The following is a 22,184-nucleotide window of genomic DNA, read 5'->3' as shown; positions in this document are numbered from 1 at the left end:
TATTCACGCAAAGTTTTACCCCGATACAATCATTTTTGCTTGATATGCATAGTGGAAAGTGACAGAATCAGATGGAATTGAAAATGGTGTTATATGGGAAATAGGCATGGTTGTAGTCCGATTTCACCCATTTTCGCACTATGACATAGAAATATGAAAAGAACGTTATGCACCGAATTTGGTTGAAATCGGTTAAGCAGATCTCAAGATATGGGTTTTCACCTAAAAGTGGGCGGTTGAACGCGGTTGCTATAAAGTCATCTCATACCATCTCAGAGATAAAATTTAATGTCTCTGGCGTGTTTAGTGCTTGATTTATCGCGCTTTTAGTAGTCTTTAACAGTACCGTTATATGGGGAGTGGGCGGAGTTGCCACCCGATTTCAACTATTTTCACACTAAAAACATTTGCTTCCAGTGAATTTTGTTATTATAGCATTAGCGGTTTAGGAGATATGCACATTAAACCTATTAGGGGCGGGATCACGCCCACTTAACTACAGATGCCCCTCACTATTGTGATCCTGTATACCAAATAAGAGTCTTGTTATGGCAATTTATTTGTTTTTGAATAATGGCTAAAGCGTGGCAGTGGTCCGATTACGCCTACCTGCAATACCAACCGTCTCACGGTACCAAGAAACATGTCTACCAAGTTTCATGAAGATATCTAACTTTTTACTCAAGTTAGAGCTTGCACGAACGGACGGATGGACAGACAGTCACCCGGATTTCAACTCGTCGCTTCATCCTGATCATTTATATATATATAACCCTATATCTAACTCGATTAGTTTTAGGTGATACAAACAACCGTTAGGTGAACAAAACTATTATACTCTGTAGCAACAGGTTGCGAGAGTATAAAAACATATATGTAGATTTATTCCCATATGCTTTATAAAACTAGCTATGCTATGCTTTAAGTACTAATATTTACGTGCTTTTATCAATAATAGGTATCAACAAATATTACTAAGAAATAAAATTATAATAAAAAACATGAAGTGATTGCTTACTCAGAATTTCCATGCTACAGCTACATTCTTTGTATTTTTTTTTATTTTTATTTTTTTTCATTCTATTTTTATTTTATTTTGACAATTGTTTGTTGGTTAATGGAAATTAGTCTGTTGATTACCGAAAATAATTTAAAAATCAAACGCAGACTTCAACCTGTTAAAAAATTAACATGATCTTAAAAAAGAAAAAGAGAATAGGTAGTAATAAAACAAAATAGAAAGGGAAATAAGAAACGAAATGAATTCAATATTTAATAATTTCAAAGTGAAAATTTGTTAAAGAAAAGTGACATATCGTGACATTTGTACGCGCACTACTACTTAATAACTTAAATAAAATTTAAAGTAAAAACCTTGTTTTTGTGTACGAATTCATAATTCATTAATTTAAAAATTGAAAACTCACACTTTTGTGTGAAACTTTATTTCAAACAAGTTCATCTTTGTGCACACGTAATCGAAGTAGGTTAAAGTTTTGTTTGCGACGAAATTAAAATGTTTGAATATAATGGAATACAAAGATGCCGCTATAATGTTAATGTTCAGCACATTTTTGGAAGTTAAAGTATAAAAACAAGAAGAAAAAACAGTTAACTTCGGTTGCACCGAATCTATACGAGATGTATTTATTATTTGTTTACATTAATGTTGTGGCATTCAAAATAGTCCCCATTCGATATTATGCACTTAACCAGCACTTCTTTCAATCGTCGAAACACTTTTGAAAATCGACTTTTGCGCTAGCTTTAGGCTCATTCATCGATGCGTTTCAAATGTCATCTATTCTTGTAAAACGACGGACCTTTAAGGGTTGCTTTAATTTTGGAAAAAGGAAAAAGTCACACAGAGCGAAAATCGCCAAGCTTATAAAAACACATCTAACCTTAGCGGCTACCACAGACAAAGTAAGCAATTAATACAACAGGAAATTACATCGTACTTCAAAGGGCATGTACAATATATCAACATAATGATTTTTTTAATTCGACTGAATTTTAATTTTAAAATTCCCGTTAAAAAAATTATTCCGGGATTGCAGCGTTGCTTCTGATAATAATCTATCAAATTTCGTGACGATACCTTGTCAAATAAAAAAATTAGAATGCTAACATAAAATTCAAAAAGTATTTGAAATAAAACTGAGAGGGAAAATTCAAACAAAAACTGATTTCCAAAAGTTAATTACATGATATAACTTCTATTTGAAATGGTTATTTATACGGATGTATGTATATATATTTATAGGAATATATAATAGGTTTTTAATGAAAAGCACAAAAACATAGGATTGGTAATCTCGTATATTCCGAAGCATATTCGTGAAAAATGATAATATATGTATGTACATAATTTGTGCGCAGGCTGGGAAATGAAATTCACATACAAAGTATATACGTAAAAGGGCGATGAATGTTAAAAAGTTACTCTATGGTATATTTACGACTGACATTTACATTAATATAAACATACACTCTTTAGTTTTTATGACAAAAATTAAAAGTAGAAATAGAGTAAAACATAAAAACTAGGATATTAGTATAGACAGTATCTATGTAATAAATATAAATGAAAACGTTTAATAGTATATGGTACATACACTTGGATTTATGTTTCCTGCGTCATCACAATCCAAATGTAAAAGATTAGTATATATATATGAGTGAATACATTTATACCTATAATGCTATAAAACACATTCATACTCAAAATAATCACTTACAATATACAATGCAAAAAACTTACGTTTTCTTTTAGTTTTATTACGTGCGTTTGATTGATTCGTTTAAAATTACTTTCTTTAAACATATTTTATCTTACTTTAAATTGAATATTCGCAGATAACTAAAAAATAAACAAATGATTTTAGAAAATTAGTACGTATATATGTATATAGCGTTGAAAAACAGAAATTAAAACTAAAGTGAATTCACTGAATAACAAAATAAAGTTAATAATTTTAAACATTCAATATTGAAACACCACATTAACCCAAACCGCATTTCACAGTGCTTTTGTGTAATATACCAATTTTCATAGGTGCTCATTCATCCCCATATTCCTTCCGTAGCAGGATTGGTGATGGTGGATGAGTGCTTATGTACTGGCATATTTATTGGACGTGATGATACGAATTCGGTTAAAATAGGCCGTATAGAAAAACTAAGAAAAGTACAAAGTTGTTTTCTGTAACAATAACGTTGTTTAAAACTACACTCTTTATGTGATTATAACTTTTGAATAGTGATAATTTAAAAGTGAGTTTACTAGTAAATATGAAGAATAGTTTAAAGGAATTTGAACTTGCTTGTTGTTACAGTTCTTGTTGTTGTTGTAGTTATTCAAATTATATTATGCCATATTTGCTCCGTGAGTTGTTTGATTTTATTCTTAACGCTACTGGTTGATAATGTGCTCATTAACTCACTGTGTAATAAGTTTGCATTATATAAACTCCTTTTATAATATGCACTGCATTGGTTTCCATATGATGTCTATTTTTGTATAGCATTTGGTATTATTTAGTTATTTTAAATTTATAGTTTATTTTAGGCGATGCTAAATGCATTATTGCTTTTTTCCGTGTTTATTCTTCTGGTGGATATAATAACGGCAACCGCGTTCCTAATGGAGCCATTGCCAAGCAAAGTGATGACGGTGCATACTGTGCAACGGATCACCGAAACCGTGGCATCATTTGTAGTACAGGATGACCTGCCGGTAGCATAACACCCATACCGGGCATATGCATCCCCGGTGGTATCTGAATGGCTTGTACTGGCAACAAACCTACATAAAATCATTGAAAATATTATATATCTATATTATAAACTATGTATACCTTCAAATTAATTAAAAATATAAACTAACCTGGTAATCCCGGCAAACCACCAGGCGCACGCAACATATTACCACCCAGTAGCGAAGTATGGGGTCCCAAAGGCATTGCTGGACGTAGTATCGGCTGCATAAGTTGCATTTGTCCTGGTAACGGCATCTACAGGGCACCGCAGAATGACATCAAAAAATTAGATAAAGGTAAGAAATAAATACATCAACAAATTCAATTGGTTATTTGACAGAGCGAAAGCAACGCCTTCGCACACATTTCAGTTACACAAAAATCATCGAACGCTATTTATATTATTTATTAATTTAATTTTATATTATAAAGAGTATTGGTGGCGTATAAAATATAAATGTATATAAAGTACTGTTTTTTCTTTCGCATTACAATGAATATAATGGTAATAGAAGTTTAATATAAAAACGTACTTACTTTAGCCGTTTCTACTCACTTTCTCGCGTGCTCACTTTCTCTAAACTTAACAATACTACTCTTGCGGAATATATGCTTAATAAGTACAAATTTTCTAGTTATATGAAAATCATTTGCAATAATTTCGAATATCTGAATTGAATTAATCACTATTGGTCGAACTTAGCTTTAAAAATTGTGAAAATTTTTTGCAAAATACCGGTCAGCATAAATATGTTTTTACTTGGCATCTCTTGTTGGAAAAAAATTATATTATATCAGGTAGGGTTTACACCCGAAGACTCTTGTTGTCCACACTCGTAGTTTGTTAGCATTCCTCTTGAAATTCTTTCCATGGTTTCAATCGCGGAAATTAATATTTACATTACGTTCAGAAATTTTAATCTCATCATCCAATTTTTGCATATAATATGCAAAATATAATAGAAATTAGTGAATAATTACAAAAATCAGCTATGAAAAATATTTTTGTGTACAGTTTAAATGAAGCATACAAGAATTTGAGATTATGATATGAAAGAGAATGCAGAAATTGTCCTACCCGGGTTGTCGTGTGGATGCATTGGGTAACAACAAAAGAAAATTTCTTCATAAGGAGCAACACAAGTTTCCGTGTGTAAACCTATTCTTACGCAACTTTTTATCATATCTGTATTTTATTTTTAGTTACGTTTAATAAAAAGCCAAAACAAAATTGATGTATGGATCAAATATTGCTAATTATAATATTCAGAGTTTCTATCGAATGTTTATTTGGTAAATTGAATGTCCTGAGTCCCAGAGAGTCCCAATAAGTGGCATTCGGAATACATTTCCAGAGTATTTCAATCTATCATTATTGTTGAATGTTGTCAACAAAGGAATTAATAATTTGTATATCCCTGAAAATCTATTTGTTGTAAACCTTTATTTTTCATATTTTATAAAAAATAATAATTTCTTTTAAACACAATTATTGACTAATTTTTTTGAACAAGAGTATGCCATTTTAATTATAATTTATTTTAAATAATCCTATTTATATTGCATTTTATACAATTATTATGTTAATCGACTTTCGTTGGTTTTAAACAAAATTCTTAACCACAGCGCTTGGATATTACTAATAAATACTATATCATATCACTTATATTTATAATTTTTTTTTTTTAGTATTTTTGACTAATATAATTACAAGAGAATTAAGAGAAATGAGATATATGCATATAGTATGTAGATGTGGATGTGTGATTACGATGCTGAGCAACGAGCGTGAGATTAAATGCAAAGAAAATGAGGTAAATGGAAAGCAATTGGGACGGTATAAAAAGCTGGATATTACCGATATCACTTTAATATTTAGTAGGTATGTGTGTGTTGATAAACATAATATTGAGTTTTAAATTTGATTTAGTTAAGTGTGGATACATTTAGTCTTGCACTTGCACTTACATATTATATTATTTATAATAAAATTTGTGGCAAATGCAATATTTGTTGTTCTTGCATAAAAATAAAATACACTAAATGGCCCATCACTTTTGTAATTTACAGAAAAAATAACATTGAGATATTTGTAAGACATATCAATCAATTAACCAACCAACTCAGCAACTATTTATTACGACAATTTATTTATGTATACTAATATTGTGAAAATTGTACTTACATGATATTATCTTTTTTTTTGCTTTTAATGAATTTATTATGTTACTTATCTTATTTATGTATCAAACATTTCTTTGATTGTTGGCTTATTTGTACACTCAAAACTGCTTGTGTTCTGACACATCGCTTTAGGCTGTTGTCAAAAGACATAGATTAATCTTAAAGATCTGTTTTCAAATAATTCTAGTAGAAGGTAATAGCATATGGCGTTTTTAGTAATCCAGTGTAATTAATTATGTATAATTAGTACCCAAGCAACTGGGCATTAAATACATCAAATCAGTGGCTCCTTTTAAAAAGTCTTTTCAGAAGCCATGTAAAGAAACAGAATCTACCATTTGTTCCTGTAAATATCTAATATGTTATAAAACATAAAGCATCAGCAGGATCTTTAGTGGAAAGACTTTCACTCTGATTGTAACTATGTTACAACTTTTCTTATATTTTTACAGACCAACATAGACATTAATATAAAGGTCTTGCTTATAGGTTTAAAAGCGACGACAAAGAGAAGAGTTTTGTTAAAATATTCTGGTAATATAAAAATACTTACTCTTGCTACACTCTTTTCTTAGTTAAAACCCGTTATACGTGGTTATTTATTTTACTTGATGTCAGATACACAATGTTTTTATCGATTCCCGTTGGCACAAGTCAAATTGAGAAAATATGAAATTTACAATAGATATAGATTATTTTCTCAGTAAAATAGGTTCCTTTTGCCATTTTATCCATCTTATTAGCTCTGTGATGTATCCAAATTTTAATATACATACATTTTGTATTTGGGCCGTTCCATAGTTCATAAGTGCACATAGAAGTTATGTATGAAGTTTTATCAGGATGTTTGCTCAATTATTTCGATGGATATACATGGTCAAATTAAATGAGACTGTTAACAAGCCTCCAATAGAAATTTATGAAAACTAAAGATAAAGATAATTTGCATTATCCAAATTCATAAAAATTAGTAAATATGTTTGTTTAAATACATAAATTACTTAATTTGGATTGAAAAGTACGGCTAAGCTAATGTAATGCTTGGCGAAAAGTAGAAATTGATTTAGCTAATTTTTGGTACTGATAAGAGAAACACGCCCAGAAAGCATGTCCATTACATTTCATTAAGATACCTCCCATATTGATATACAAATATATATGGTATAAAGTCAATCGGAAAGCCAAAATCATCATTCTGAGGAGATAGGGACAAAGGGAAGTTCCTAACCGATTTTGCATAAGTACACAGATTTTTTATTGAGGAATTAAGCATTTTTACACAAAAGAGAGAAGCGCATGTACCATAGGACATCTGACTGATACAGTTTGACTCCAAAACAGCTAGAATATCATATAATTCCAAAGAGTTTTCTAAGGGAAGTAGTGTGCTTATCTACATATAACCATAACCTGATTATAAATAATTAAATTTAATAATTTTTAACGTTATTCATTATGCTATTGTAGCACTATTTGTACAATAGATTTTAACATAATCGTCAAATGCTGTGTGTGACTATTGCCGAATTTCACCTCATATCATAAAATTCTATAAATCAATATTTCTACTAAGTATACTTAATGTAAATAAAATAGTTTTGAGTCATGTAAAAAAAATATATTACAGTTTTAAACACATTTTATACCACACGTGACTATCTCTTAAGTAACCCCTGTACCGAATTCGAATTTGGGAGCGTAATTAGTGACTGAGTTATGGCACTTTAGGTTCTTTTGATTGTTGGTGTTTACATGTGTAATATTGGAGCATCTGAAATATAAATCCAACACATTGAAGCCTGAAAAATATTTATAGCATCTTGCTGACTGTATAGCCATGTATGACGTCATATATGACCACGTATGTAATTGGAGTTATATATCGTTGGTATATGGCTTTAATAAAACATCTACTTAGTTGTTTTTTTTAACGAATTTGTGGAAAATATATAAAAAAAAAAAACCTTTTATTAATACTTACCATGCCTACCGCGGGGCCAGCGGATGCGCCAAGTGCCGTTTGCGGATGTCCTGGACGTGTGGCCTGTAAACGCTGCAGTATCACAGCCCGATTGAGATCTTCCAATTGTTTTTGTTGTTGCTGCTGTTGTGCGGCTACCGCTTGAGCGACCTGCGCTTGAGCGTGTGCTTGTGCTTGTGCCACCTGTGCCTGAACTTGCGCCGCTTGTACCTGTGCCGCAGCGTGTGCATGCGCATGCGCTTGTGCTGCTTGCACCTGAGCCTGTGCTTGAGCCTGCGCCTGGGCGTGTACTTGTGCTTGCACTTGAGCTGCTTGGACCTGTGCAACCGCTACCATTGCAGCAGCCTACGAAGAGGAGAGATAGAGAGAGAAAGCGCGCAATCAATATGAGTTGTGGTGGCAGATATCAGCGTAAGCGTTACTGAGATGGAGGAGGGAGGTTAGTCTGGTTTACTCTTTCATTCAGCAAGGTTCAATAAGTTTAAAGTCTCCATATTTTTTACACTTCGATTTGTGTTATATTATTTATTTTAATGAAAATCTAAGGAAAATGTTACATTTAAACACTAGACCTCGCAAAAAATCTAACTAATAATTTTATTCATTATTTCTAAACTATTCGTTTTTCTGTCCTTTACAAAACTTCCAATGTAATATATTTTCAGTTCTAAATTACGCTGTTTTATACGTATCCTAAGTGAATTTAGACAAGGAAAAGCAGCTAATCGGCTAAGTTTATTTTGCTTTTTCATTCGTTTCGGTGATCTTATGACAAACTGTGATGTTGCTATCCCATCGTTTGTTTGCGCCTTGACGAAAATCTTTTTTATTTCGTATATTTAATTATAATTAATAATTACTCACAATGAAATTAAGGAATGCAACAAATCATTTGACACACAGCCCTTTTCTTTGACATTATTATTTCCTAGTAGATAAATTATATACAAAAGACATTTAAATCTGCGTAACAAAAAAATTTTGAATCAAGCATTTTTAAGCATTAATAAGGCCGATTATCTAATCAAGGACCATCAACTAAGCAATACTGCCCGCAACTATTTAAATATATTATGCGGTTGCATTTAATTTTTTATCTTGGTTATTTGATCAAAATATAACTAAAAAAATATATTTTAACATCGGCTGATATTAACTTAAAACGGAAACGAATTGACGAATGAATTTCAAAATTTAAACTTATAGTTTATTAACAAAAAATAAAAAAATAAAATAAAGGCAAACAAATATTTTAAAATACCAATAACTTCGGAGCACGAATTTGTGATGCAATATTTTAGTTTAAAACCCCTTAACAGAACCGAACCGAATAATTCTTACTTTTGCAATTTTAAAATCTGACAAGTCTTATCATGACATTTAAAAACTAAACAATTCACTTCGTTGGGTTGTCAATAACTATTTAAAGAAAAAAATATAACAATAAAAATGGTTTATAGCCTCTATGTATATTCTTACTGTGGGTGTGAGCAATAGCACTTAAAAACCACGCCAGATTATAGGAAAAAAAGAACGTGTATGCATTTTATTTTAAAAAATTCATGATTTATTTCAATTAAAATCGCCTGTTATCTGCATTGTAAATTATAAAAATACACACAATTATAACGTCGGTAAGGTTTGTCGAAATTTCAAAATTGCAAAAATTAAATAAAATGATATTATATAATATTACTATTTAACGGTTTAACAAACGATGCCTTCCAACCATTATTATATATCGATAAATAAATTTAATCTGAAAATTGTTGTACGTAACTTTTTAATTCCTGCGTGTACTTGTTAGTGTTTTCATTATTCTATAAATAATATATGTCTGTATTATGAATTATTTGTGTAAATCATTTTGAGTTATTGGAAATAGAAACTAAATTTTTAAATGCAGAACTATCCCACTTAAGTAAACATTACATAATCGGTCCGTATTTATACATATATATTTAGTGAAAGAGTTTAGTTTTGTAAGAGAATAATTTGTGCTTATCCCCATTTGTTTTATTTGATTTTGCGATTTGTATGCTAGTTCGCTTCATCTGTTATAGTATGATGTTTATGTTTTTTTCGTACTAATGTTTTATGCATTTGCTTTGACTTTCTTATTATATGACCAATAAGCACGTTTCTAGTGTGCCGAATGTGTGTGTATGTGATAATCTATACTTTCCCTCCCACACTCGCCTGCTCAGTAGTTATATTGACTATGATTTCTATATCTATGGTAAGAACTCACTTCCTGGGCCTTTGATATAGCTGTAGCCTGGGCAGCCGCTGCACTCGACGTACTCGAATTTGTTGGAATTGTTGTAGATGATCCGCTACTGACAACTGTATTATGATTGATATTTTGTGTACCAATTGATGTTATGCGTTGGCTATGATTATTGCTCCCAACACAGTTGTATAATTTCTGATATTTTGGCTTGCGCGCACGTAACTCTTCCAAGCTTAGATCCTCGGGTGGATGCATGATTTTCGATGTATAGCTACCAGAATTTCCAGCAGGAAGTACAGCTGGTGCCTTCGGCGCCTCAGGTAGTACAGCACTACTTCCTGTGGCACTTTGATTGTTGGTTGTTGGTGGTGCACTAATAGTGGCATTACTGTGAAACGTAACGTACAAGTAACACCTAAAAGCTTTTATAATTTGACGTTTAAATATTACCTGTACGCAGGAAACGTGGGCTTTTGTGGAACTACGGGAGCATGTATTGCTGCCGCAGAAGTTGTGGCTGCCATAGCTGCAGGGAATAGAGGTCGTGGTGGCATCATGTGCGGTGGCATCATTGGTATACCACCCGGACCTAAAAATGGAGGCATTGGTGCCATTGGCGGCATATTGGACATCAGTCCCATTGGCGCGAACTGACCAATCATCGGTTGCATCATACTTGGTGGAATCATCATGGGAGGAGGAGCCGTTAAAGGTACTTTTAGTAATAACAAAATTTAGACATTTTAGGTTAAATACAATGTACAATATTCCTATCAAACTTTCTCATACTTTCAACTTTTTTCTTTACAGCTGGTTCGTCATCATCAGAATCTGATTTACCGCCATTTTTCTGTCGTTCATGCTCTCGAACATCCTCTGTTGGAATTCCATCCATACCAAAAATCTCTATCTCAATATTAGAGCGGTTCGGCAAAGAGTTCGGCACCTTGTCTACGGTTTCTTTATGAACCTGCATGCAATGAATTGATAATCCTGGCCCTGTATATAATTTCTTATGACATATGTGACACTTAAAGTGTTTAGCCTTTTGATGTTGAACCAAAATCTTCTCATCATCAAACTCCCGATTACAATACCTGTTTGTTTACAAAAAATGTTAAGTACCCGCAACTTAAAAATATATATTTAACACCAAATTTCGAAAAAAAAAACGTGGCGTACAAAGGAGCACCCCTCGTTAACAAAGCTGTTGACGCAATTACATAAAACAGTGTAGATACATTTGTCACAAAGGACAAATTTATATTTTCTTTGAAAAGGATACCAGCACCATGGTTTTGAAGCCTTCTTCTTCTTCCGGCCCATTTTATATTATTGCAAACAAACTCTTAAAAAAGTATAATTATACTTTTAGAAAATCCACTAAATCTACTTCACTCAAACTTGTAATTTCAACGTCCACTCTTATAACAAAATGGCCTACTGAAATATTTTCATTTCTACTGTTTTGACGTTCTCACCGTCAGGGTTGCATTAAAGTATTTTACAGCCTTAATTAATACAATATTCACATAAGTAGAGTTCGTATGATATAATTGTCAGTATTTATATATAATTTGAAAATGAAAATGGTAACTGTAACCCTTTTATGTAACTGTAATAAAAGTTATGGGCAAATGTATAGTTTAGGTCCCCCAACTAAGGAGGCCTCAAAAATTTTTTTTTTTTTTTAAATCGTGTTATTTTGACGCGAACATTACAAATCCGTGAGCAGAAAGTGAAATTTTTCAACATATCTATATTTTTTCAAAAATAAATATACAAAAATAAAACGTTTTTTTAATATTTTTAAGACATTGCATTAAAAAAAAAATTTGGTTACATTACAATTAATTCTTTGGGTCGGCTTTAGTATACTATCCCTCGATTTAAGGATTAAAAGGGCTATGGTTGGATAGAAGAGATTCTCCAGATAAAATATATAGCCATGGAAACCTATAGTTCTCGAGATATTTGCATTTTAAGTTGAAAATTTCACAAATTTTATCTTACAATATCTCTATTTATGTTAATTTTTCTTTTATATTATGCTCTTATTGTACATTTACACTTCATTACAATGTTTCTACATATTTATTTTATATTAATTATTTTAATATATGCCTTAAATAAGCATTTTATTTTTTACACAATTTTTGTTATATGCACAATAACAAATGGGTTCCATATTGACAGATAATAAGTGTTGCCATATCCAAACGAATGAAAGCAATGGGTGTGGAAGAGCGAAAGTGGGCACATCACCCGAGTACTTATAGTTGTTCCAAATGTTAGAATTCCTGAAGTTTTAAAAGTGCAGATCCACGAGGAGGGCACTTGAGAATCACAAAAACCTTGGAGAAATTGAAGCAAAGGTTTTATTGGACTGGAAGATTGCGAAATATGCTGAGTGCATTGTAGCTAAAGGATAAAGGTGCAGGAGTCATAGCCAGATGAAACAGCACAATTCGGGTGCGCCAGTTGAGCAAATTAGCGTGGATAAAGATGGTCCATTTTCCACCAATAAATTAAGAAATAGTCATGTTTTGGTAGTCAAGGACCATTTCAGCGAATGGCCACAAGTATATACAATTCCTAATCAAGAGGCTGAACCAGTAGCGGACGCATTCATCAACATGTGGGAAACGAGATTCGGTGTTCCAATGGAGTTAAGTTCTGCTCAAGAATGAAATCTCGAATCAGCTTTAAGTCAAGGAATGTATCAGAAACTGGGTATCCGGAAAACGGTTGGAATTAACTCCAAGAAGGGAAGTACAGTTAAGGAAGTTAACGCCAGCCTTGAAGACGAGATGGGAGCCACAAAAACTTTGTGTTTGGTACCGCTAATATGTCTAATCGGGACGATCAGACTTATAGCTCAAACAGTCATCGACATTCCCCCTTCCGTACTTACTGCCCGTATCAAACCAAATTTGTCAAAATTTACGCCCGTAGTTACAACGCAGAAATTAGTTGTTCTCTTTTGTTTTCATTTCACCAATGTTGTCATTGTTCTATTTGTATACACGATTTTTCACACATTTAGTTTTTTAGTTATAATTTTTTATAATGTATAAGCTCAAAATTACAATCCAACTATAAAAATAGTTTACCTATTTATAAATAAATGTATTCGACTGTGATTTTCAGTTACTTTAAGAATATTTCAAATATAGGTATTCAAGTTTATTTTTTAATTACTACAAAACATCGAGACTGGCAACCCTGTGTTGCAAGAGATTGCTCTCTCACTCTCAGCTCACTCGTTTCTCCGGATATCTCACCGTACGGTCAGAGTGTTTAATAACATTGCGCTCTCATATGATAGGTCGCACAGCAGATTCGGGCCACGGTTTTGCGTCGGTGACTGTTTGAACTATTAGGTGGATGTCGGTGTGACGGAAACGGATGATTAAACATAATCGAATCGACGATAAATTGCCAGAAGCTGCTAGTTAGCCAATGCGTAGTTGCCAGAATGTTTTAGAAGCAATGTTTTGTTAAAGATTCACTATATAATGGCTGCCTGATTGTGCAGCAAACATAGTTCTAGGTATAGTGTTGTGTTAAGAGCAATTGAGACACAAGCAAGAAGTTGTAAGCTCGAATATCGAGCAATAAGTGCTAAATTGTTGGAATTAGAAATAATGATTCGTTCTAAGTACATTTCCAACTCCTAAACGTACATTCACAATAAAACCAACAAGGTCGTCTGTGGTGAGTTACGGTGGCAAGGGGTTAAAACAGGTTAAATAAAAAATAATTTAAAATTATTTTAAATTTTTGCTACAGAATGATATTTTATGCTAGTTCTATGTTTAATTTTAAAATATGTAGACTTCTTAAATAAATTATTTGTTGAATTAGCAATATCTTTATACAGTAGATATATTTCTTTTCTAAAAAGTAGATTAGAAGTAGCTGAAGAACACTGTTACGCCATGCTCAATAGCAATACTGGCAACATATTTGAATATTTTTGAAATCGTCTGCGTTTTGACTTCGTCTGCGTTGTTGCAAATCCTTGAATAATCTCTCCAAAATTCGTGACATTCATATTTAGTCCGTGTCAATTTCAATACAAATGATGCATAATCGTTCGTAAAACTATTACCTATAGCTGAAACCCGCGACTTTGTCCGAGTTAGAACTATCCAATTTTTATGAATAAATTATGATTTAATAGTTTAAATGAACAATTAACGATATGTACTACCTTGTAATAATAAAGAAAAATTCTATGTGTATTCATCAATGGTACGCATTTTGTTTTTTATTATGAATAAATTAAACAATTAAGTATAAGTTAAAACGTGTTTTTTAGAGATACGTATTGTTTTTAAAAAAGTTAAAAATATGGTTTTTTTATAGCTCATATAATTTTTTTAATTACACAACTCAAATAATCTATACAATTTACAAAATAAAATATAAATTTTTTCACTTTCAATTAAATCTATATGCTATTTAAATAAAAACATAAAAACAATAAAAATAAAAACAAATAGATAGGATATATATATTTATAAACTTATAAAAACTTCAAAAATGATTATAAAAAACTTATTATAATGCCTCCTTATAAACAATATTAGGTGTACAGTTATCATTTGTTAACATAACAATATTTGAGGCTTCACTTACACGTGAACATGCAACATATAATTGTCCATGACTAAAGCATTCTTGACTCAAATCAATACCAGTTTTCTTTAAAGTTTGACCTTGCGATTTATTAATTGTCATTGCAAAGCTAACATTAATTGGAAATTGTAATCTTTTGAATTGAAATGGATAATTTGATGGAATGATAGGTATTCTAGGTATAAATACTGTTTCGCCTTTACCATAACCAGTCATAACTACTGTTTCGATGATATTTTTTTGTAGAGAAATTACTCGTAATCTCGTTCCATTGCAGAGTTTTGGTGGATTTAAATTTCGCAGTAGCATAATAGGAATTCCAATTTTCAAATCTATTTGATGTTGTGGAAGACCAGGTGCGTTTATGCTATTTAAAAATTCTACCGGGTAATGCACGGCTTGTTCTGATTGACATATTGTGTTTATAGATAAATATGTTGTTGAATTGCCAGGAATCTCTTCCATTATAAGCGTATTAAGTAACGATACTCGATCATTTCTTGGTGCTAATATAGATCTCTCGCACAACCACGAATCTTCTTTGGAGATTAGATTGTGAATATCGTCATAAATATCTGATATTAAAGTTTGAGTATCGGCAACGACATGACAGAGAGCAGATGGGATTTCAATGTCGTGGTTAGAATTTATTTCTGGATATTTTCCTTCGCCAATATCTAAGAGAATTTTACAAAATTCTGCGCCACTGGATTGTGCTCTCATATTTTCTTTTAGATGAAGCTTCTCGATATTATTCCATAGTACTGAACGTTTCAAACATGCATTAACCTCATCTGCTCGTGTGCCTTTAGCTATAACAGGTAATGTTTGTCTAAAATCTCCTGCAAATAAAAATACTACTCCACCAAATAATTGATTATTATTTCTTAAGTCTTTCATTGTTCTATTCACTGCTTCAATAGATACTTTGTTGGCCATAGTGCATTCATCCCACACAACAAAAACACAATCTTGTAAAACTTTGGCTTTATAACTATTTTTTGATATACCACAGACTGGATTTTCCATATGGATAACTTCTATAGGAATCTTGAACATAGAATGGGCTGTTTTCCTTCCGGGAAGAAGAGTTGCAGCTATTCCTGATGATGCTACCGCTATAGCAATTTTCTTCTCTGAGCGTATTTTTGCTAATATAAGGTTAATCAAAAATGTTTTACCAGTACCACCTGGAGCATCTAAAAAATATACACCTCCATCATTTGTATTTACTTTTTCGATAATAAGTTGATAGATTTGATTTTGTTCATTATTTAATTTTGGTTCATTATTATTTATCGTATGTTGAAGTTCAATTGGATTGAAATTAGTTTGCTCAATATATTCTCTATTTAATGTATTAATAGATTCGTCAACTAAATATGGAGATGGTAAACCATAATGATCAATGGTGTTTCCACCTATTGACAGTACTACGTTTTGTAATGCAAGAAGTGCACGATTAGTTATATCATCAATATAAGAATTTATATCAGCATCTGGGTATTGACGTTCAAGATTTCTTCTAAAATCATCTATAAAGTGACTTTTGAACTTATTCCATAATTCTAAGTGGATAAGAAGTATTGCAAAAAACCAATATGATAGCGAATAATTCGCGCAGCTTAGACGCACTGCTGCTTATCGTGGCATCTGCTAATGTATCGTGCCAGTGATTATCATTTTCTAATAAACCAAGAGCTAAACATGCTGCTTGATATGTTGGATATACGATACCGTTTACTGTTCTTAATTTTTCAAATGAAGTTGGACCTCTGACAATATACAATAACATTCGTAGATAATAGCATTCTTGATTGTTTGGGTGTACTGTATAAACTCTTCCAAGAGTATGCTCATGAAAAATACCAGGATAATTATTGACAGGAGTACCACGGCGTCGCCGTTGAAACGTTCCATTGTTCTTGTTAAATGTATAGTAAGCTGGTACCTCTTCATAAAGTAAGGTAGTTGCGAGTTCGTCGCTCTGACATAACTTGAAAAATGCCATCAATGTTGTATTTTTTGGATTGTCCATTGCTTCTTGGATATTACTTGGATCAAAGTAAACTCTTTGACCATTTTCCAAATGTACATCTAAGTGTGTAACTGGTGGAAAGCGTTCATGAATAGAAAACGATAGCATACGCCATACTGCTTCAGAAGTACTAATGTATCTTCCATTTTGATATGAAGTTATTTCATCTTTATCATTGTGTACACTGAATATAGCTAAGTCTGAACCTTTATTGACGTATTTGCATATATAATTTATAGACTTGACACTATTGCAAAGTTCGACATTGATATGTGCCTTAAATGCTCGTAATAATACTGGTGAAAAAGGAACAATCCATGTTCCTTTTTTAAGGTCTTCGTCCGTGACTGAATTGATGCTTGTCTGCCGCCATTTTTAGGTGATCGACGTCTATAAAATGGGTATCCATCTTCACCTGTGACAGTTTCTGTTGTAAACGTCTTTGGAAACTTCTTACTACAGATACCATTTTTCATACATGGACACTGTGGATTATGAGCGCCACATGGACCATGCACCATATGCGTTTTTACAATTTCAAATAATTCGGGATCATCTTCTTTATCTGGCAATTCTGCAGAAATAACATCATCAATTTGTTCTGCTGTAATTTTTATTTCTAACCATATTAAAATATGAGCATGTGGTAATCCACGTTTTTGCCATTCAACACTGTACATATAACAGCGGACAGAACCAAAATTTTTTCCTTTAACTAAAAGATCCATCATTCGTTTCAATTTTTGTTTAAAAACTCTCGACACTATGTCATGACAATCGGAAGCTAATTGTCCCGTGAATAATTCACGGGTGATTTCATCCCATTTAGGATTTGTTGTAAAAGTTATAAATAGATCAGGCCGTCCATACTTTCTAACATAACAGAATGCATCTTGTGTACGTTCATGCATGTACCGAGGTCCTCCCGTGAAAGATGAGGGCAAAATAACCAACCGTCCTTAGTTATCCGCATCTTCATTTTGATTCAAAGCATCTCGTAGGTAAATATAATTTTCGACTCTGAGTTTTTTCTGATTACATCGAAAATACAATAGTCTTTCTGTTTCAATTTTTGCATATACATCTACTATGTATTGATTAAATAATTGTTTGTACTGATGTAAATGATTGTATTCGTTTTTTCGAATCATTAATCGGTAGCAATAATATTGTAGTGCGGAAACTTTTTTATTGAAAACTGTTCTACCTGGGATTAAATTGATTAATTGTGATATGGTATCCGTCCTCACCACGAACAAACATGAGCGGATATTGTAATGCATCATATGATCTATGTGTTTCTGCAATTCTTTGCAAACTGTCATTTTTTCTATGAAGTATAATATCTCGTTTATCACATTGTTGATCTACCAAGAGTATAGACACTTCGTTTGTTGCTGGTTCATTATGGCGACCTCTATGCTCTGTTGATGGACGATGATCCGTATTTATAACAATTTTGCAATTACATTCATTTGAGCCAGTTGGGAATAACTGAAGCGCCGTTTTGAAATGACGTAAGGATTCGTTTCATCAAGCATTGACTGTAAGCACTCTAGCAACGAAGCATTCAGAACTGGAAAATGATGTAATCTCGTATCCCTTTGCTGCTTATAATCACTCAGAAAATATATTAGTAAGAATGATTCTCGCTGATTATTCTTTGGGAGAAGGGAACCGATTAAGTGATACACTTGTCCTTGCACTTTAAACGTTGGCATAAAATTCCCTTCATTTGCTTCTTTTGCACCAAATGATGTCATTTGGAAGGCAGAATTATAACGTCGAATATTGTTAAGAAAATGCTGCGAATATATGTGATCACCGCACAATAATGATTGAAGTGGTTCAGGTGGCTGCTCAATTGGATCTAGACGTACTTTTTCTCCAGAACAACAAATACCAGTTGATTCTTCTTTCCATTTCAAAGCTTTACAATACTTGCACACGTCAGTCATTGAACCAATTTCTGCTTCAGTGGAATAAGTTATATTGGGATCATATTCAAATCCGCTATTATATTTACCTTGCCATAGACTATTACGTCCAGTAGTTTTTCTTGTTTGATCATTTCTAAGGCGTCGTGATCTAGATTGATCTGACTCTTGATTTCGTGTATTTGCATGTCGTATACAATCGTCTTGTAGTCGATGTTCTCTTAATTCATCTGACTCTTGATTTCGTGTATTTGCATGTCGTATACGATCGTCTTGTAGTCGATGTTCTCTTGATTCATCTGACTCTTGATTTCGTGTATTTGCATGTCGTATACGATCATCTTGTAATCGCTGTTTTTTAAATTCATGTGATTCTTGCATTCGAGTTATTGCATGTCGTTTGCGATCTTCTTCTAATCGTTGACATCTGACCGCTTCAGACTCAGTAGCTCGAATGCATTGTATTTTTCTTGCTTTATTAGTGTTCTTCGAAAGATTTGACTTTTTTCTAGGCATAGCTAGTTCACAAATTTATGTGCGTTATTTTTTAATTTTATTGATTCAAATTTGAATAAGTATCTATAGGAAGCCTCTTAGGCGGATAGTTTTCTGTGAACAGACAGACAAAGAATTTTATAGGTATAGATTATAACAATATAATTTCTTAGAAAGAATTGAATATCGACTCTATTGAATGGATTTGGTTTTTTTTTACGGAAAATGTTTTCGGTGACTTCAAAAGCGTTACTTACATTTGAACTTAACCTGAGGAAAATACTATTTGTCCATATTAATATATTTCGTTATTAAACAATAATTATATGTTTTAGTTCATGTCTCATCGTTTGGTAACTCAACTAAAAAAGCAAACTGCGTTGTAAGTCCGTTGAATAGATCCCGTTATCAAATGTTCTCTTGATTCATCTGACTCTTGATTTCGTGTATTTGCATGTCGTATACGATCGTCTTGTAATCGCTGTAACTCAACTAAAAAAGCAAACTGCGTTAAAAAAAACTTAAATCCGTTGAATAAATCCCGTTATCAAATGTGCTCTTGATTCATCTGACTCTTGATTTCGTGTATTTTCATGTCGTATACGATCGTCTTGTAGTCGATGTTCTCTTGATTCATCTGACTCTTGATTTCGTGTATTTGCATGTCGTATACGATCATCTTGTAGTCGATGTTCTCTTGATTCATCTGACTCTTGATTTCGTGAATTTGCATGTCGTATACGATCATCTTGTAGTCGATGTTCTTTTAATTCATCTGACTCTTGATTTCGTGTATTTGCATGTCGTATACGATCATCTTGTAATCGCTGTAACTCAACTAAAAAAGCAAACTGCGTTTATTTACATAAAATATAACCTATGTTACTTGTAATCGCTGTAACTCAACTAAAAAAGCAAACTGCGTTTATTTACATAAAATATAACCTATGTTACTCCCAAAAACTTCCTTTACATGTCTGCAAAATTTCATTAAAATGGGTTCAGCCGTTTCGGAGATTACCCGGAACAGACAGACAGACAAAGAATTTTATAGGTATAGAAGATAATATATTGTAAGTACGTACATAGGTATATATTATGAGCAATGTGGTAAACGGAATATGGCAATAACAAATTCGCAAAACTTTGCACTTAATACTTGTTAAGCACAAGATTTATTTTATTATATATATTTGTTTTCACTTTGCACTTTTATTCCGTATTGCACTGATTTTATATTTTTTAAAAATTTGGGTTTATTTACTCACAATTTTTTCCACGTATGAAATCTTTGTTGCTTTTGTAAATCCAAGTTTGTGGTTGATTGGGTGTGTGAATACATAACTTCTGATGATCCAAACGGTAGTTGATTGGGTGGGTGAATGTATAATATATAAACGGTGTTTAATTGGGTGGGTTTTATTTTATCGGGAACGAATCCGACTCGAAGGACCAAAATGTTGGGGTACTCCACGTTGAGTTTGCCGGTGTGCCAAATAAAATAAAATATTAATTAAAATTCAACAAAATGTAACTTTAATTACTTAGAGTATATAGGGTAGAAATATAGACAATTTGTGTGGGTTAATTGTACAATATTTATGTGTGTGTTTGTTAAGTGTTACATGTATAATTCAATTTATGGGTTATTTATAAGTTAGACTTAAATAAGATAAATTAACTATAAATTCAATTATAAATTGATGTGGGTTGATAATCCCGCGTAGATTTTGGTGGTGCTGCTGTTGTTGTACTGCTGGGGCGATTTGATTTTCGCGCCTTTTTGTGTCCGTCCGCGTTGATATTTGCTCCTGCCTGCTGATTTGTTCTAATTGGTCATTGTATAAGACTACAAGTAGCCAAAAAATCAGTTGTTTTCCTATGTGTGTGAAACAGCCGTGATCACCTGATCGAATATGCCTTTTTTTGACACAGAGTTTTAAATAAAAGGTTGTAGTGTAACAATTTGCACTTAAAAACTATACGTTTCCGGCGCCAATAGTTATATATATTCGTGATCTGGAGAATCTCCTCTATCCAACCATACCCTCTTAATCCTAAAATCGTGGGATGCTAAACTAAAGTTTTCCCATTGCTTTTCCTCACCACCTCTGAGGTTGCAATATAGGCGCGTTACAGACCTTTTTTGGGTGTTTGTTTCCCCATGACTAAACCGGTAAACTAAGAATTTAAATATTCAACAGACAAAGAATTTTTACTCACAAAAACATAAACATGTAAGTTAAAAAAGATAAAATTGGAAACATTTAATAATATTTCAATACAATAAATAATAATTTAAATAATACTATGTAAATTTAATCTTTAGGAATTAAAACAACCGAAAAATATTTGAATATAGAATAAAAACATTCTTAAAGTTATTAATTTTAAAACATAACACGGCAACACACTAGAGCAGATTTCTGTCATTTGAACATTTTAGTAGTAGAACATTGGTTGGCAACCCGTACAAAGTGTGCTTTTAGTAGCAGAATATTGGTTGGCAACCCGTACCAAGTGTGATTTTAGTGATAGAATTTTCGAGGCAACCCGTACCAAGTGGGATATTTTTGCGTGTGTATTAGTGAAAATTTTAGGATTGGCTACTTGTAAATTTATACAATGTAATTGGTATTATGAGCTATGTTGGTGCTGTTGAGCCTTTTGGATTGTCCTCTAATTCGTATTTATACGAGTTTGGAGAACAATGCAGGGATGTGTACATTTGGTATAAACAGGTTACCTTATCGAATTCTCCTTAAATAATAAACTTCATAAGGCATAGGCACAACTCCTCACTAGCTATTATTCGGAGTACCTCAAAGAGGGGGTGAATTTTTAAGAGAAAAATTGGAAGAGATTTGTTTAAATGGGGAGGAGCGTAATTTGGATAACTTTAGGCTCAAAG

The 22,184-nt window shown here is 32.4% G+C and overlaps 1 protein-coding gene across 5 annotated transcripts in view; it reads right to left on the bottom strand.

Annotated features, from left to right (window-relative positions):
• Nucleotides 1-11,625, bottom strand: part of BuGZ (Bub3 interacting GLEBS and Zinc finger domain protein) — an 82,480-nt gene extending 70,855 nt beyond the window's left edge. The window contains exons 1-7 of one of the 5 annotated variants that reach the window (XM_014244207.3): nt 11,445-11,625; nt 10,949-11,256; nt 10,610-10,874; nt 10,178-10,547; nt 7,927-8,271; nt 3,890-4,016; nt 2,977-3,808 (exon numbers count right to left, since the gene is read on the bottom strand). In XM_014244207.3, the coding sequence (XP_014099682.2) occupies nt 3,696-3,808; nt 3,890-4,016; nt 7,927-8,271; nt 10,178-10,547; nt 10,610-10,874; nt 10,949-11,256; nt 11,445-11,485 (1,569 nt within the window). In that variant the 5' untranslated portion in view covers nt 11,486-11,625 and the 3' untranslated portion in view covers nt 2,977-3,695. Of the gene's footprint in view, nt 1-2,976; nt 3,809-3,889; nt 4,017-5,892; nt 6,872-6,959; nt 7,842-7,926; nt 8,272-10,177; nt 10,548-10,609; nt 10,875-10,948; nt 11,257-11,444 lie in introns of those variants that run through there. The other 4 variants (XM_070106383.1, XM_036371072.2, XM_014244208.3 and 1 more) reach the window with 4 other exon arrangements.
• Between the last annotated feature and the right edge of the window lie 10,559 nt (nt 11,626-22,184).

Source organism: Bactrocera oleae, chromosome 3 (assembly GCF_042242935.1).
Source record: "Bactrocera oleae isolate idBacOlea1 chromosome 3, idBacOlea1, whole genome shotgun sequence".
Classification (NCBI taxonomy): Eukaryota; Metazoa; Arthropoda; class Insecta; order Diptera; family Tephritidae; genus Bactrocera; species Bactrocera oleae.
The sequence above is the reverse complement of the archived record's forward strand: the minus strand, read 5'-3'. Positions and strand labels throughout refer to the sequence as shown.